This window comes from Lepidothrix coronata, unplaced genomic scaffold, assembly GCF_001604755.1.
Source record: "Lepidothrix coronata isolate B3197 unplaced genomic scaffold, Lepidothrix_coronata-1.0 Scaffold136, whole genome shotgun sequence".
Lineage (NCBI taxonomy): Eukaryota > Metazoa > Chordata > Aves > Passeriformes > Pipridae > Lepidothrix > Lepidothrix coronata.
The window spans coordinates 2,509,881-2,526,810 of record NW_016690316.1 but is presented as its reverse complement, the minus strand read 5'-3'; the positions used below and the strand labels follow the sequence as shown (position 1 = coordinate 2,526,810).

The 16,930-nt window shown below is 41.4% G+C and overlaps 1 protein-coding gene across 1 annotated transcript in view; it reads right to left on the bottom strand.

Moving 5' to 3' along the window:
• Nucleotides 1-16,197, bottom strand: part of CNN3 (calponin 3) — a 22,989-nt gene extending 6,792 nt beyond the window's left edge. Inside the window, exon 1 of the mRNA XM_017827173.1 lies at nt 15,545-16,197. Coding sequence (XP_017682662.1) covers nt 15,545-16,099 — 555 coding nt within the window. The 5' untranslated portion in view covers nt 16,100-16,197. The remainder of the gene's footprint in view (nt 1-15,544) is intronic.
• Between the last annotated feature and the right edge of the window lie 733 nt (nt 16,198-16,930).

Sequence of the window (16,930 nt, the reverse complement as noted above, 5' to 3'; positions counted from 1 at the left end):
TTTTTTGCAGTATTCTGCACAAGATGACAAGGAAAATTACTTTTTTTTTTTTTTAATCACACCTTTTGGATATTAGATAGCTAAGATGAGAAGCAGACTAGAAAAGCCAACTGAAGTTCACAGCTTCATAGAGGACATTGCTGTTGTTTTTTCTCTTTTCAGTCAGTAAATATGGAAGCCAATAAGAGTAAGAACCCTAAAGACTTCTGCAAGTGTGGCTATATTAATCTTTCCTGGCAAGCATATAAAAGAAAAGGAAAAATTTTCCTCATTTAATACTAAGTGCATTCCATATGTGAGATTACAACTGAACTGAATATTAAATTGCTGCCTCCATTGCTTGGGGAACTTAGAAGTAATCAGATGGAATTTTATCACTTCTGAAAAGTATTTACTTTATGTTGGAGTACTTTACCATGTGTTCAAATCTTGAGTTTTTCAAGAGGCTTTAAATTGTTTTGGGGTATCACTACAGTGGTTATCTAGAGATAGGAAGTAAAAAATGCTTATACATGGGAGGAGACTTGTCTTATTGCCACTAAAAGCATTACTATTAAATCTGCTAGTTTTTGGAATTGTCTTCACCTACTGTGTAGTTTGACTTAAACATGGTAACATTTTTGTTCTATGTTTTGAGCTGGTAGGAAACTAGGTTACAAAAAGTAAAAATGGGTGCTAGTTTCTTTGCAAATTATACTCAATCTACCTGAAAAGCTAGGGATGTGAAAATTTTAGAATTAGGTTTCAAACGTATGAGAAGAAGGGGTTAAAAACAGGAAGAGTGACAGATCAGGTACTACCAGAAGCAAGGTATTATGCTTGCTCTGAATTCTTAGTTCTTCTACTCCCAATGGCACAACTAGAAGTTATGTAACACTAAGTTAGTGAATATTTCATATTTTCCACATGTGTATATCAGAGTTGTTCCAGTTTTCCTTTGATTGCTATCTACGGGGTGGAGCTGGAAGCTTCAATATAAATGTAAAAAATTACGTCTTTTTTCACTACTACTTATCAACGTGCCAACATTTGATCCTTTATAAATACTGAACTTTATAAATACTGGAAGAGACTTAAGTCTTAGAAGTCTACAGAAAAAGAAAACATTGTCTACTGAAGATGAAAGCAGTAGCTAAGCAGCTTCATTCAAAGTACCATCAGTGCCATGAAAAAAAGCTACAGTTTCAGAATAGTGTAGAAATTATTCAATTGTAGCAATGGATATAAAGATTTTATAGAAGTTTAAAAAAAGATAGCAGGAAGCCAACTACTAATTTCTTTACTTTCTTCTGACAAATGCTGAAAGATATATGAAGTTGTAAATGCTATTCTTTTTGTTGACGTTTCAGAGATATACATTAAATAGCTAGAAATATCTTTGAAAGGAAACTAATGTTTATATGAGTGGTTAAAATTATAGGTGATTCAAGGTTGTGGAAGGAAAATCCTAGGTGTTACTTGCCTATTACAAACCGATATACATACATTTATGCCAATGTATGCCTCAGGCTAGAATCCTTGGGTTAAATTTGATTCCTCTGGGAAATTCACATCTGATTCTCACACCTAGTTCTGTTCAGGTAAGACTTTCCTGTTTGGGACCTCTTACAGTGTAAAAATCCTCCCTCCCTCTGTAGTACAAGAACAGCAATCATCACTGTTTTTATCAAGCATAAGAATTCCTGGAAACAAGTAAAGTTATGTTGGCCAATTTTAATGATCTGTCTGTATCCCTTGAAGTTACTCAGTGTGCCTGTAGCATGTTAAGTTTGAGTGATGATGTTAAACAGTATTTCACACCATAACTGATAGCATATGGACTTTCAGTTGTCCTTTTATACTAATCTTTTCCAAATTACACAGTACACACTGTACACTAAGGGCTACATGTATGCCAAATCTCCAGTTTAAGAGTTCAGCTGTCCATATTGCTGCTACTCTGGAAAAACAGTGTAACAGTATCTCAAGAAAGAGTTTAAGCACACTGCACTGTTTGTTACTCCCAGTGTAAAAAGCAGAAAACTTAATAAGTTAAAAAGTAGGTAAAAAAGATAAAACTTTCAAGGTTACACATCGTGTCATATCAGCTTGCACTTCTTAGTTCTGATGAAATTTTTGACTAAAGCTTTAGGCTTTCTCCTCCCAGCAGGGGTCAAAAGTTTAAAGTGCAGCATGCTAAATTTAAAGTACTAGTAGGCATTTGAATAAAACTGCTCTCTAGTCATGAGTTTTAACAATAAAAGCATGTGCTTGTCAAAGTGCATCAACAACTCTATCATGGGAACTGTATTTGTCAACAAAACCTAAGATTTATATACATGTAAAAGTGTAGCAAAGTAGGTTGTATGCTGTGGTTTTCCAAGGTAAATAAAGTACGAGGCCATGTACAGTAAGAGAAATAACCAGGACTTTACTCCAAGATAGCATAGGAAGAGGTTACATATATACTTTTTCACCAAAGTGAACAGAAAAATAGATAAAGCTCTAAGTTTTGGATGTTAACATTCTTCAGTGGGAGAAATCTGATATGGCCCATATTTTTGTTTAAAGTGACACAAAATTACTAGCTTTTAAATTAAAAAAAAAACAGTGGAGAAAGGTTACTGAATTTCTAATAATTAGAGGAGCATATTCACCTTGTACTGAATTTAATCCATGTTTAGCCAGGGGTTTTAATATTATACATTTAGATCATAAACTACTGAAAGCAAATAAAGATAATAAATGGAAAACTCCAGGTTTTAAGACCTAAGGTTGTACAGTTTTAACTTTAAACAGCAATTTGGTCCCATATCAACTTTTCAATGTTTATTAATTTGGAACTATCTGAGTGAAACTGAATTGCTGTGGTTTTAGTGCTGAGTACAAACATCCTTTGCACTGAAATAAGTACTACCCTGAGCAGTGATTTGTCCTGCTGAGGCCAAAGATACCAATGCTGAAACTTCTTTATTGTTTGCCTGGCTCTAGTTTGTGAAGAGATCTTTTTGCTCCCCCTTTCAAGGCTTTATGGTAGTATGGGGAAAGATGAAAGCATAATTCTCTCCTGGTATCAAGGCAGAAGCTCGTGGAAGCCCTTACTGCTCAGAAGTGGGACTTAGGCAGACCACAGCTAGTCCCAAATTATTCTCCAAAATTCCTGTTCCTCACCTGCTGTTCCAGAACACAGTTCTGAATCTCATATCTAAATTTTACATGGCAAAACACCTGGGACAAGAAAAGTGTTAAGAAATTACTAGCTATGAGAATGACCAAGAAAGAGTCGCAGAACAGTATGTTCTTCTCATAAGCAGGGAGAAGGATTTTCTAATTTTTTTAATTATACAACCAAGTTAAAACTTTCTGGTTAAAATTCTGTGGTGTAAATAGGTTACTGTACATATCTAATCTTCAGCTGCAGAGGTGACAGAGAGTGGCAATGACACAATCACTGGGTATTTAATCATAGAGTAAATAATTAGCATACCCTCTCACTTGAGACAGAGAACCTAAGACAGTGGGGAAAATACAAGGGTTTGATTTTTACTGAAAGCGGCTAAGAAGAGGAAGTGACAGGGTACCAAGATGATTGTCAAGTGAAGCTTCTTGCCACGTGAGCCATCAACCCAATGACCTTTCACCTAAGGACAAATTAAAATCCCCTGTTAATTTCAGGTATGTTGACCTGGATTGCATGCAAAACAAATGTCAGAGGAGGTGTATTTGTCCACAAGAAACCCAAGGATAAAGGGAATGCAAAAATCCAGATGAAAACTGAAAGCCACCATTCAGTATTTGAACGTGCTTTTTTTTTTTTCTGTCATTATGGACTGTTGTACAAAAAGGCAGAGAACACTGTGTTAACATTAATATTGAAAGATCTCACTATATCCCACTGTGCTACTTAGCACAAAAAATTTACAGCTGTATCCATTTTGATAATATTCAACAGTATTTTTTTGTTATGTGTAGCATAACTGATACCTTGCCAACAGCTCACAGCTTTCTCTGTAAATCAAAATTTAGGCTACAATCCTTAAAGAAGGGATGGATGACTATCCATCCAAAATTCCTGGCATTCTTCCCATAGGCACCAGTTTAAACTCTGTGAAGTAAGAACAAGCCATGCCTCAAAGTTTCCAAGTCATCTTACAAGTACAGATACCTGTAGCCATGCAAGGCGTTTGTTGCCAGATCGGCCGGCTGGAAGAACTCAGTGTTTTACTTCCTGGCTGTCCAGTAAGACTTTGTGACAGCCTGCAAACTATTCAAGAAGCAAATGCTACCATCTCTTCTCCCAGAGTGCACTAACAACTTGGACATACATCTGCCCTTGGGACTGAATGCCAGTTCCCTCTCGTTCTTGGCAGCTGTGCTACTGCAACGCCTTCACCCATTCAAGTCTGTTCCCCATTTTCCTTGCACTTCTTTTCTTATCATGTCTTGTCATAGCCACAGTTTTCTGGCTTGTAAGTCAAATTCTCCTTAGTCATCAGCTTCCACTGTCAACTGTAGCATTTTCCGGTTATGCCACCATACATTATACTTCTTGGTATCGAGTTCTTTTGCACTATTTATTTAGTCTGTATATTGCTGAAATACTTAAATTTCTTCACAGAACACGGTTGCAGTAGTAGTCACTACCTACTATTTTAAATCATTGTTGTTTTCATTCAAAAAACCACTGAGATACAAAATTTCTTCTCAGCTAAAATCTAACCTGATGCACAAAAGCCTGTTATTCCCTGATGGGAACTGAATTCTCCTTGCTTTGAAACATGCCCCTAGTATGACTGATATGACACAGCAAATCTGGGCAGGCTCTGACATCACTCGCAGTCATGACTTCTGAAACAACATGCTGAGTGCTGCATGGAAAATACTGGTAGTCTGCCATACTGACAGACAACAGTGATGCCTAGTTAATCTTGTTCTGAGGGGAAAAAAAATTCTTACAGAACAATCTGGTGCATAAACGGAAAAAAAATTCCAAAGCATCTGAAAACAATTTAGTTTTTCTAGTAGTAACCTAGGAAGCATCTCCTGAGACTGGTGGAACAGTAGTTCTCAAAGCCTAGGCAGAGCCTGCAAACAGAACAGTACCATCAATGATCACTTGATCTTTCTCAGAATACTTTTCTAATCTATTGCTACTGCAGAAATTCAGGAAATTATATATTCTTTCAAGTTTACTTATTTTTCTCCCCAATAGAATGGCTTTTAAAATATGTAATTTCACAAGCACACTGTATGGTGATTCTCTAGCCCTTCCCCAAGGCCCAACTGTGTTGCCAAGTCTTCCAAATTCGCCTTCCAAATAGGACCACAAAATCTGATTATTTCAGTCTGAGTCTCTCCATACCTTTTTTCTTCTCTTCTAACCATCTTCACTTACCAAAACCAGAGGAATTAAGTTTTACTGCAGCAAGCAGCTAATTGGTAACTCAAACACACCTCTCAAAACAGTTGTCTAAAGAAATCTGATGTCTGTCACTGCACGTGTTGCTAAAAAAGTTCCTCAAAATGCACGTTCTTTCTTCCTCTCCAGCAAAGACAGAGTCCATGCTGCATTTTCTTAGCACTTTTCCCAAAGGTGAACCTCAAGACTCTGCTCTTGTTGCTCCTCTTTTACCCCCACACAGTAAGCTCAGACACTTGACTGCTCGTTGCCAGGTGTGATCCCAGGCACGGGCTCGACTGGAAGAGGAACCAGATGACATGGCAGGTCCTGAGGTAACAGGCATTTCCCAGTTAATAATGCTCAATTTTTCCCACTGACTGCACTGATACTACTTGGTTGCCTGTCAGCCAGTGCCAGTTTAATTCTGTGAACTCACATTAGCTGAACAGGCTGAGAGGTGCCTGGGATAAGTATTCATAAAGAAAACATAGGTTTCTCTCATTCTTACCACCACTTCATCCTTGCACATAATGATTCAGTCTGGCTTTTTTTTTTTTTTGTAATTTAGGTGAAAGATGTGATTTCTTGAGAATTTCCTTAGCTGCTTCTAGATAGCAAGGTCTGCCTAAATTTATATTTTATAAAGGTAGTAGATAAAAATCTTTCAATTCACAAATAGCACATTTTTCTGGTTAAGGTAATCTTCCCCATAGCCAATTTTCTTAGCAGAAGCACAAGAAATAGAGATTTTATAACCTAAGCTTTAGAAGACCTTGTCTACCAGCTGCTTCAGCTATTGTTTTGCTTTACTGCTAGCAAAAATATTGGAAGAATGAACTTGGCACAAAAAATAATAACCTGCTGCTCCTGGCCTTCCACCTCACCCTCTCCCTTCCCATGTATATCTCTGACCAGTTAAAGTTCAGTAAGTGATGCACAAGGTTCATTATAAACCAGAAAACATCAAAAAATATTTTGGTATGGCCACCCAGACAAGCTGTGCTTTAACCACATAGCAAGTGTTAAAATGATATTTTAAAAAACAGGTGATGACCATAAACACGTTAGAAAATGTTTACTTAATTTTCTAGTAATATTCATCTTTAAAGGCCTACCATGGAAATGTAGAAGATTACTGAAGAAAGTCTAAGAAAAGTAAGACAGAGTGACAAAATTTATGATTAGATGAACTTGTAGCTCAACTTTTTATTTAATGAAAATGTAGTTTTAGTAATGTACAAATCAAGCCATAAGCCTGCTACGCTGAAATTTATGAGTACAGAAGAAAGTACTACTGTGAAAGAAGGAAAGACAGTCAAACTCCTACGCAGGGGGTTCTGATTCAACACCCTGTAGGAACTTCCAAATCAACATTTTTCAGCAATTAAGCATGAGCAGAAAGAACAGCTGGCACTGCTGGGGGTGGGTAGGGCATCCAAAACTCAGGCAAGTTGTGGTCTCATTATGCTGCACACCTGAATTGACAGGAGGTTTGAAATACCCAAGCAGTAGAAGGTGTGGGCAATGCTGTGCTGCAACTGACTGCCAGAGATCTCAAGCCTCAATTATTAAGGTTCCATTATTCTTCTGTACAACAAAATGCTCAGTACCAGTACTTTACCTCTGATATTTAATCTCACAGTGTTGCTTTTTTTTTTTATTAAAACCTGCTAGACTCTTTCAAGTAGAAGTAGCTTTCCATACCACAAACATTTTCATACCATCATTTATTAATGATAAAGGTTGCTGTTAAGATAGATCATAATAAAAAGGCATTAGTCTTTATTTTCTTAATAAGTTACTTGTAGTTTTTACTTGTATGAGGCATGATTAATACAGCGAAGTTAGCAAGGTAAGGGAACAGCTTCTTGCAAAATTAAGCAAAGAACATTTAGTCTTAGAACACTAGATAAGTGCCTGAACTACATATGCCTCGTTGACTTAACACTGTATTGACTCTCAGATATGATATACAGCAGAACTTCAGATTGATCCCCCACAGGGTTATGAAGTTAACCAAAGCAGTGGCAGCTCAGGATGGTCAGGCAGTGGGAATCTCAACAGGAGCTGTAGTGCAGGTCCTGCTCCAACACATCTTTCTGCTTGGTGTGTACTGGCCTGAGCTCAGACTCATGTTAAGCATAGGCAGAACACAGAAGGAAAATGTTCTGGGTCTGTATTAGCAGAGAGGTAGGAGTTGCCTTTCACCATCAACATTTAAATATAAACAAATCCCTTCTCAAATGCACGTGTATATTATGTCTTACCTTTTTATGTGAAGGCTTCTAGTATTTAGTCAACTGATTAGGGACAACAGAAAAATACTTTTCATTTAAATTAGTGCTCCTTATTTTGCTTGAATAAGATAACGCTCTCTGTCTATAAATAAGAGGCTGTAGCAGTGGAAATATCAACAGGAAAGCACTATAACAGGAGAACTTTCTTGAGAGAAAAGCAAAATAAGGTTTTTTCAGTAGTAATGTCCAGTTTTATCGTGGCACAAGCCATGGCATGAATATGCAAAGCAGGGCAGCAAGATTTCTTTAGAATTCATCTATAATTCAGCCAGCTAGGATTTGCAATAGAAAAGATTCCACCTTCATGCAAGCATTTCAGAACAGCAAGGAAGTGCAGAAATATTTAGTTTTTGCCCAAATCTAGGAAAATACTCGTTGTTCAGGTTCTGCAGGGTGTACGCACAAGCCACGTACAGTTTCACTTCATTATACCTCTTAAGGATTACTCTGTAATCAAAAGGTTGTCTGCCTAAATAAAATCCTCAAGAAAAATTGTGTGTTGACCCCAGAAGACAGGGTCAACTCTTGGAAGGGAAGCAGCAAAGGTACTGAATGGTCAAAGTCTTGTTTCCAGGAGCGAGCGAGTATCAGTGACCGGAGCCAGTTCAGCCTCCCAAGGCTTAAAGCATGCTTGGCCCTGCTGCTGGGACCAGGCACGGCATTTGGTGAGAGTCCAAACAGGGCACTAGACCGTGGCTGTGACAGCAGCACTTCATGCCTCACTGTAATGGCCTTCTCTCACTGCCAGCTCCTCCAGTGTGACCAACGCCTTTGAGTCTTTGTAATTTATACATCCATAATAGCATCCGCTTTGGGTAAGAGCTGGTTTTATATAAGCAACAAGAAGTTTAATTATGTCTCCCCTCCAGATATCTACTAAACTCTGCACTGGCTTAAGGAGGAGGAGAAAGAAAAAGAAAAAGAATAAAAAAAAAGAGAGAAAAAAAATAGTTATTGCGGCTTTTTTTGTTTTGTTAGGTTTTTTAACAGGAAAAAATGCCCCAAACATAGAACCACCCACCTGAAGAAAGTCAAAACTGTTTTTGAGAAAAACACTGTAATTCCACTCCACTAAATAGAAACACTAACATAAGTTACTACGAGGCATTACTGCAAAACCAAAAGTATTTACTCAAAAGAGAGCGTTTGCTGAATATTGCTACACAAGTTAACAGTTGTTTAGAATCAGATACTTACAAAAAGCATTTTTAAGCAAAAGAGTCCCTCTTAAAGAAAAGAAAAAGGATTTTCACATGATCTCACTTAGAAAAAATCTGTTTCAAATTGCCCTACGTGTCCTGGCCTCAAGCCCGTTTTTACTGAAGGCCTTTCCTGTACAGTTCCATAGGGGATGGGAATCTCTACAAAGTTTGCCTTAAAAGGATGTGTCAGATGCCCAGTCTATACGGTGTTATGCAGCTACAGAAGCTAATAATTCTGAGTACAAAGAAGTTTCTATCTTTCATTTTCCAAGGCAGAATATAAATTATTTGGAGACAAGAAAAATCCTCCAAATTAATGTTCTGTCAAAAAAAGACAAAGGGAGACAAAAATCAATGATGTGCTGTTGTCCCAAAAAAATACATCCATTCAATTATCTTTTAAGGGTATTGACTCAGCAACAGGACTATAATAGTATTTTTCTCTAAATTTTAAACTAAATCAAATCTAAAACCACACAAAGAGTACATTCATTTGTAAATTTTAAACAAGTAAGCACTACTGTAATGCAAATCACTTTTTATTTTCTGAGACTGCTAATCCTATTTAATTGTCATGACTGTCAAACTCTATCTGCTCTCTTCAGAAGTGTTCTAACATAGGAGGTACGAGCTTGCAAGAAAAGGATTCAAGACTTGATACTTATATCCTTAAAAATTAACCTTAGCAAGTTTTATGATTTTGTGTCACCGGTATAAATTTTATTAATCCACCACAAAAAAAGGTCACTATAATACATTAATACACTAGAACATATTTAAAGCACTTTCTGTGCATGTATTATATTTGAAAGTGCGGAACTAAGGCTAAACATAACCAAAGTTTTTGGCAAACATCCTTACTCTTCATTTACTTAGGCCCCATGCTTTGCTGGTGGCAGCACTAGCACTTTCTATCTGTGTTGTCCTCATACATCTACAGGAGCAGACCGGTTTAGTGCTCCACCTCTGCTCTGATGTTCATGAGGCAGCAATAGCTGATCCCAGCTAGCTCATACCATTCATCCCTTCCTCCTTGAAAAAACAGTGTAAGCCGAGAGACAGACCTGGCAATTACATCCCTCACTCAAGGCTTTTCACGGGGCAGCAACACATGCCTTGCAGGTCAAGCATGGCTGTGCACTGCTCCAAGCGACGGTTCTGAGACATATGAGGCCTCCAAAAGACAACTGCCAGCTTTGTGATGATGTGTCAAAATCTACTGGGGATTTAAACCATTGGGCAAAAGAAACTAACTCCTGTGTCAGTGGTTTACAGCAACAACTGCCAGATGTCACTGGGACAGCCACTTTCACAGGTCTGTTTGATCTCACCTACTCAGGGGCTACTGACCAGTGACACTGAGTACAGGATATGTCTGCCTTGTGGGGTTGTGCAAGGGCTCCCCAAGGCGAGTCTCCATGTTTGTGGACTTGGGCAAGTGCACAGAACAGGCAATGTTCGGCTACAAACATGAGGCTTTAAACAAGTGGCATGAGTGCCAATATCTAAGCTGCTGGCAAGAGAAGTGTTTCCATGAAAAATTACTTGCTTCTGCTTCTTGTCAAAAGAGATGTATCATTGCTATGAACTGGCAACCCAATGCTCTATCACATCAGTCTGTAACTGTTTGTGGGGCTACTTACTACTGCTGTAGTATTAATACTTCTATTGAAGTAGCCACAGAACTGGAAACCTGCTCCTGATCATGCCTAAGAGAGCAGACCTGTCCTGAGATGCTAACAGTGAAAGAGGAAAATTGATTAGACACATCAAGATAGAGCAGACACACTGAGATAGACAGTAAAGGATGAAGGTAAGTGGAAATACTGCAGTTAAGATTCTCCACTGCTGAAATACCTTCCTCCTTTAACAACAACAACAAAAAAATCTAACCAAAACATACAGCTATTGATTAGCTATATGTTAATTTGCATTAATACTACTGCATTAATACCACTTCTGAGTCAACATGAGAACTCTTTACACGTGGGATCTTACAATAGGTTACTACTGCTCAATAAACCCAGTGATTGATTGGGTTTCTTTAAAAAAAAAATTTCCTCTACAAAATTTCCAGCAAGAGGTTCAACTCATGTTTCAGCAATTTCAGAAGTGCAAGAGGCTTCTGCCCAGAAAAGGAACACTCCATGGTCTGGAAGTGGAGGGCAGCATGCAGCAGGACCATTTTCTAGTACTTGTTGTTGAACCCAAGTTACTGAAATTTAATACTGTCAGCCAGGGTAAAACTAAGTATCAGAAAGAAGTAACCAGCAGGGATATTTTAAATAAGTTGAAGAATTCTCACAAATTGGTTACTGATACATTAAAAAAATGCATCTTAAGACTAACTGACAAAATACAAGTTGTCATTGTTTATATCTCTAATGTGTTGTTAAGTGATATATGTAGTTATTGTGCCAAACATTAACTGTAAGTTCAGCTATGGAATTATTCCACTGTCATATTTATGTTTTGTGCACAGTTTTGCTGTTGACTTAATTATCAAAACTGTACCATTAAGTACTTTTCTCTTGTGTCAAATGCATTCTACGCATCTAGTTGACAGTTTCTTGACTAAAACTATAGCAGAAGTTTTCACTCAGCAACTCATTTATCTCTGTGTATCACAATTATAAAGGAGGACTGGGAACAGCCATTAAAAAACAGGATGCTTGAAGATTAACACATTCAGATTTCTGGAAGTTGACAAATATAAAAGATAAAGTTATGAACTGCAGAACTGTTACCAAAACCTGCATCCAGCTAGAAAAAAATTTCACAGTTCTTTGGAAAAAATACAGGAATTGCACACAAAGAGAAAAGTTTTAATGCTTTCCACAGTGAAACTGATGCTTACCTAGGAAGTGTTAACTTCAAGAGCTATGATCAACTATCAGAAACCACAAATTAAATGGAGCAAGCTGGTAGTTTAATGTTTTCTCTTACAAATTCTTCTGCCATTTCCTCTGGAATTCCCTCCTCAGTATGAATTTCTATTATATTTCTGACAGTACCAAAATATTAACTTTTTAATTTATTCCCTATACAACAAAATGAAGATTTGTATAATGCAAATGGTCATGCAGGCTGATTGTATTTTAAATTAAACACCTGAATTTAATTCAAAACTTGTAAATAAAAGATATTACTTATTTAAAAGTTACAAAGATACCTTTGCACAAGAGAATGGGAGTGCAGAGATCTTATGCTGTCAGCTATGATGACAGAGGATCTCCTCCTCTGCTCTCAAAGTCTATGTTTTCATTGCTTTTATCAAATACAGTCTCAATTTTTATTATATAATTTCAGAAAACATTAATAGAAATGCACTTTAGCAGCAGCAAACATTCTTACCTAAGAATGATAAAATTCAGTGAGCAAATCTAAAGGTTTGTGAATAACCTGGAAGAAATATGGAAGGGTAAAACAAGGTATGAACAATTGCATTTTGAGATGGAAAAAGATATTATTTTGAAAGGAGGGGTAAGAAAGAGGAAGGAGAGGGCCTAATAGTTCAACTACAGGCAGCCAAAACTTACCTCACTATTAAATCACTAATTAAAAAATCTGAAAGTTAATGATTCAAATCTGGTTCCCAGATAAAAACATTTATAAAGGAAAGTAATTTCTGGACAAAGCAATTAAATCTGTTTATTTAGTCTGTAGTAAGTAAAATACTGGAGAAGAATTTTCTCCTCAGCAGTTTCAAGAGGAACACAATATTCATAAGTAGGACTGGTTAGCATTATTCAGCACAGACACTTCAATTCTTTTTCATTAATCTGTATTTGCCCTCAAGAAGGAAAGCAGGAAGTACTACTGCCCTCCTGCACACTTGCAAAATAGGGAGATATTTTGTTTACAGGCTTCATTTGTCTAAGAGCCTTCTGTTTAAAAAGTTTGTTTCCCTTCCTCTTCCATCTTGCTTGTGCTTGACCTTTCAGGGTGGCAGCTGCAGGGACAGGATAACTCACCTCAGTTACTCTGCTGTCTTTAAAAAATTTGGAAAATGGTACTGACCAGTGACAGCTTCCTGACACGGGGGTGGCTTGGAAGGAAGGTCAGGGACATGGAATAATCAAATGCTATGCAAAATTTAACTCTCCATACAAACCATATTTCTGCCTATCCTTACTTTCTTATGAAGATGAAACTGGCACTGTATCAAACATAAGCGGAAGGAGAAGATAAATGCCTGCCCAATACAAATAAAATTTCCATGGGAAAGTGAAAGGTGGAGTCACTAGGAAGCAACTGAATGAACCTCTCCTTCTCCTGCCCAATGTTCCTGTTTGCTCCACACCTTATGCAGCAAGACAATAGAGCACAAATCAGACACAAATATAAAAACTAGTTTGTAGCTTTACCTAATTGCATCCTCATCTCATGCCATGCTAAACTCACGTACTGCAGAAACTCTCCCATTGCTCAAGAAGAAAATTATTTCTTGCCTGCAGAAGAAACCATCCATTTCAATCAGCTTGCAGGGCTCCTCACTGAATATTTGTTTTGGATCAAATATCTTCTGTGATCTCAAGTAAACAGGGAATCAGCTTCAAAGGGATTACACTAGTTTGACTACCTACACATTTCTCATGCAGACAAGTTTCCTTACAGCTGGGAACCAGTACACAAATTCCATGCTTTCTCTGTAGGAATGAGGAAAACAGATCCATAACAGAGACCAGACACCATATTGGTGTGAACTAAGGTAAGGAGCAAAACAAGAGAAGGGTAGAGCCTCCAAAGGACAAAAAAAAAAAAAAAAGGAAAAAAAAGCCCTATACACCAAACTAAAAAAAAAAAATATTTTAAGCTTAGAGATGGAATCTTGAATTTATCAATTAAATAAAATTCTTAAAAACCATTTTTTAAAAAAAAGCCTGTTTTCTGCAGAAAAACACTATTTGAGGATTAGCAATGAAAATTTCAAACAAGGGTACCTAACATTAACTGTTATTCAAGAAGGGAGGTACTACAGCTACTTACAAACACTACCCTAATACCACAATGAAAAGCCCATAACACAGTATCTTGCACAAAGGCCAGTGTTTTAGAAAGCATCAGTAGCAAAGACTGATGCCCCAAAAGTAGGAAACTAGATGTTGCTCTTCAAATCTTCATGAGACAAAAGGATCTTCTGATCTTTAGAGGGACATTATTTGCTGATACTCTAGATTTATACAGAGAAACAGACACGTATAATCACAGACATGCGAAAGACACTAAATTGGAAGTACCCAATATACCTGTATATAACAGAATTGCTTTGAAATTCAATCTCTTACAATAAGAACAACATTCTAAAAGTTCAAACTCACACCTTTTCTGGAGTTTTTGTTGTTCATTGCAGGTTTTTTGTTTGCTTGTTATTTTGAAAGGAGACGAGTTCATTCATCTTTGGCACACTTGAATTACTTTCTATGGCACTGCTGCACTGACATTTGCAAGGACTGCAGCAGAAGTCTACAAACAAGTAAACTGAAGCTGCCCTAGAACATCTATCCTTCTGTAATATTGGCATTGAAGAAAGCAGAGAAGGCGAATGAAACAACACTCAGCAGGATGAAGCAGAAGGCCCTTTGCATAAAGGTATGAAATACATCAGTTTCCAACCCTCTGTTAATGCATGGGCTTGGAACAGTTCCTCTCAGGAGGCCCTAAGGAAGCTGATGACAATAAGAAACTGAAAGAAAGAACAAAGACCTTCTTCCCATCTTGTCCCCATTAAGGGATCACCATTAAGGCTACATGAGTCTGTCAATATTTTTTAAAGTAGAAGAGCATCTACTTTCTTCCTAATTCACATGCAGTAATACACAACATATGTTTCAGTCTTTTTTTTTTAAGTGTTTTTTTTTAGTGTAATGGTGTAGACAAATCACTAAGTTACATGCTGGAAGCAACTGCTCTGGAAGACATTTGGTTACATGATGTCATCAAACTTTGCAAGCAGAACCCACAACCATCCTGAGAAAGCCAGTAGAGAAAAAAAAAAGACAAAACTTTATTTTGTAAAGCATAAATTATAATGTTTAAAGTTAACTACTTTTCTTCCTCCTCCCCTTTCTACTCAGCTACAAGTAAAACAGGATTTGGGGATTTACTGAAGCCTGAAACCAGCCGTGTGTGAAACAACTGGTTATTAAATACCACGTTTAGAATTTAAGCCTGTGAATAAAGACACTGAGCACCAACTTATCCCCGCTTGTTTAGCGGTGTCATTTTTATTGCAAAAGTTTTTCCTCTTATCAGGTAATCGCTGCAAGGTAACAGTCAATATAACAGGACAACATCAGGCACCTTTTGTTCCACAATGAGAAAAACCTCGGCAAAGCCGTGCGCAACCCCGGGGCCCGGCTGCTGTCAGCGCTGGCTTTTCTCCCGTTCTAAACCACAGTGCCCGTCGCCGCGGCGGCCGCCGGGGCTCTCGGTGCCTCCGGGGCTCCCAGCGGGGCGCAGGGCTGCGGGACGCCGGGAGCCAGTCCCGCTCCGCGCTCCTTTGTGCGCCCCCGCGGGGCGGGGCGGGCGGGCGGACAATGCGCGTCTGTGCGGGGCCCGCGCCGATTGGCCGCGCCCGCCCGTGCCCGTGATGTCCCATGATGTCATGCGGGAGGAATGCGGGGGGCGGGAGGGCCGTGCATCGCCCCGCTCGGGGCACCGACTGCACCCCGCCCAGCCCGGCCCAGCCGCGCCGGGCACCGCTGCCCCCCGCTCCGCTGCACCGGCCCCCGCACGGCCCCGGAACGGCTGCGCGCCCCAGCGCCGCGCCCCGCGCGGTCCCGGCGGGAGGACAAGGGACAAGCGGGATGCCCCGTTCCGGGGCTGCCGGCACGGGCAGGTGCAGCCCCGGCGGCGGCGCGAAACACGGGTCCACACGCGGATCTGCCCGGCGCTGACAGCTCTGCAGCCTCCGCCGCGGCGGCGAGTTTCGGAGCGGGGCCGCGGAGGGCAGCGCTGTCCCGGGCCGGCTGCGGGAGCATCCCTGCGCGGGAGCCGCCACCGGCCGGGCGGGACCCCCGCCAGCAGCCGGAGGTGGCGAAGCCCCGCATCGCATCGCGCCTCGTCCTGTCCCGTCCCGTCCCGTCCTGCCCCACCGTCCCGGCGCAGACAAAGCCCGGCGAGCCCCGCGCCGCCGCCCCCCGCGCCGCCGCCCCCCGTACCTTGTTCTTGACCTCGGCGGAGAGCCCGTAGGAGGGCCCCTTGTTGAAGTGGGTCATGTCGGCGGTCTGCCGCGGTCTGGGGGCGCTGGTCGCGGGCGCTGGCGGCTCGGGGCTGATGCGAGAGTCCGCCCGCGGCCGCGGAAAGTTCTAGTCCCTCCCCCCCGGCCCAGCCCCGCGGCCGCCGGAGCCGCCGCGCGCCAATCGCGGCCCTGGGCCGGGGCAGCCCCCCCGGGCCGCCGGGGAGGGGGCGCGGGCCGCGGGGAGGGGACCCCGCCCCGCCTGGGCCCGCCCTGCCCGCCGCCGCTGCCGCCGCCGGGCGCCGCCCGGGGGTCCGGCCGGGGCGGGGAGCGGAGCGGAGCGGGGGGACGTCAGCGGGAAGGAATCCTTGGCCAGCGGGGGCCGCCGCCGCGGAATGCGCCGCCGCCGCGGATTTCTGCGGCACGCGACGCCCCCGGGGGATGAAGGGGGGATCTGGGCGAGGGAACGGCGGCCGCGGTCCGGCGCTGCCCGGCCGCTCGCAAGGCCTCCCCGCCCCGGTCAGCGAGCGGGCCGGTACCCGGTGGGAAGCTCCTGCCGGACCGGGATGACGGCACTGAGGCGCAGGGAAGCCGGGGAGGACGGCGGTGGCGCTCCCTTCCTGGCGATGCCCGCCCTCGAACCCTTCCCGGACGGTGCGGGACCGGGGGCTCCCCCCGCCACAGAGCCCGCTCGGGAGCCCTGGCGGAGAGGTACCGGCCGCGGGCAGGGCTGGCCGAGAGCCCTCGGCCGCTCCTGCGCACCGCTCCCATGCGCAGCCCCGGGGCCCGAGCAACTTGTGAGATTCCTTTAAAAGGTTACAGAATCTCAGGAAACTTGGATAAACGCTGGGAGATCGCGAAAAGGGGGAGG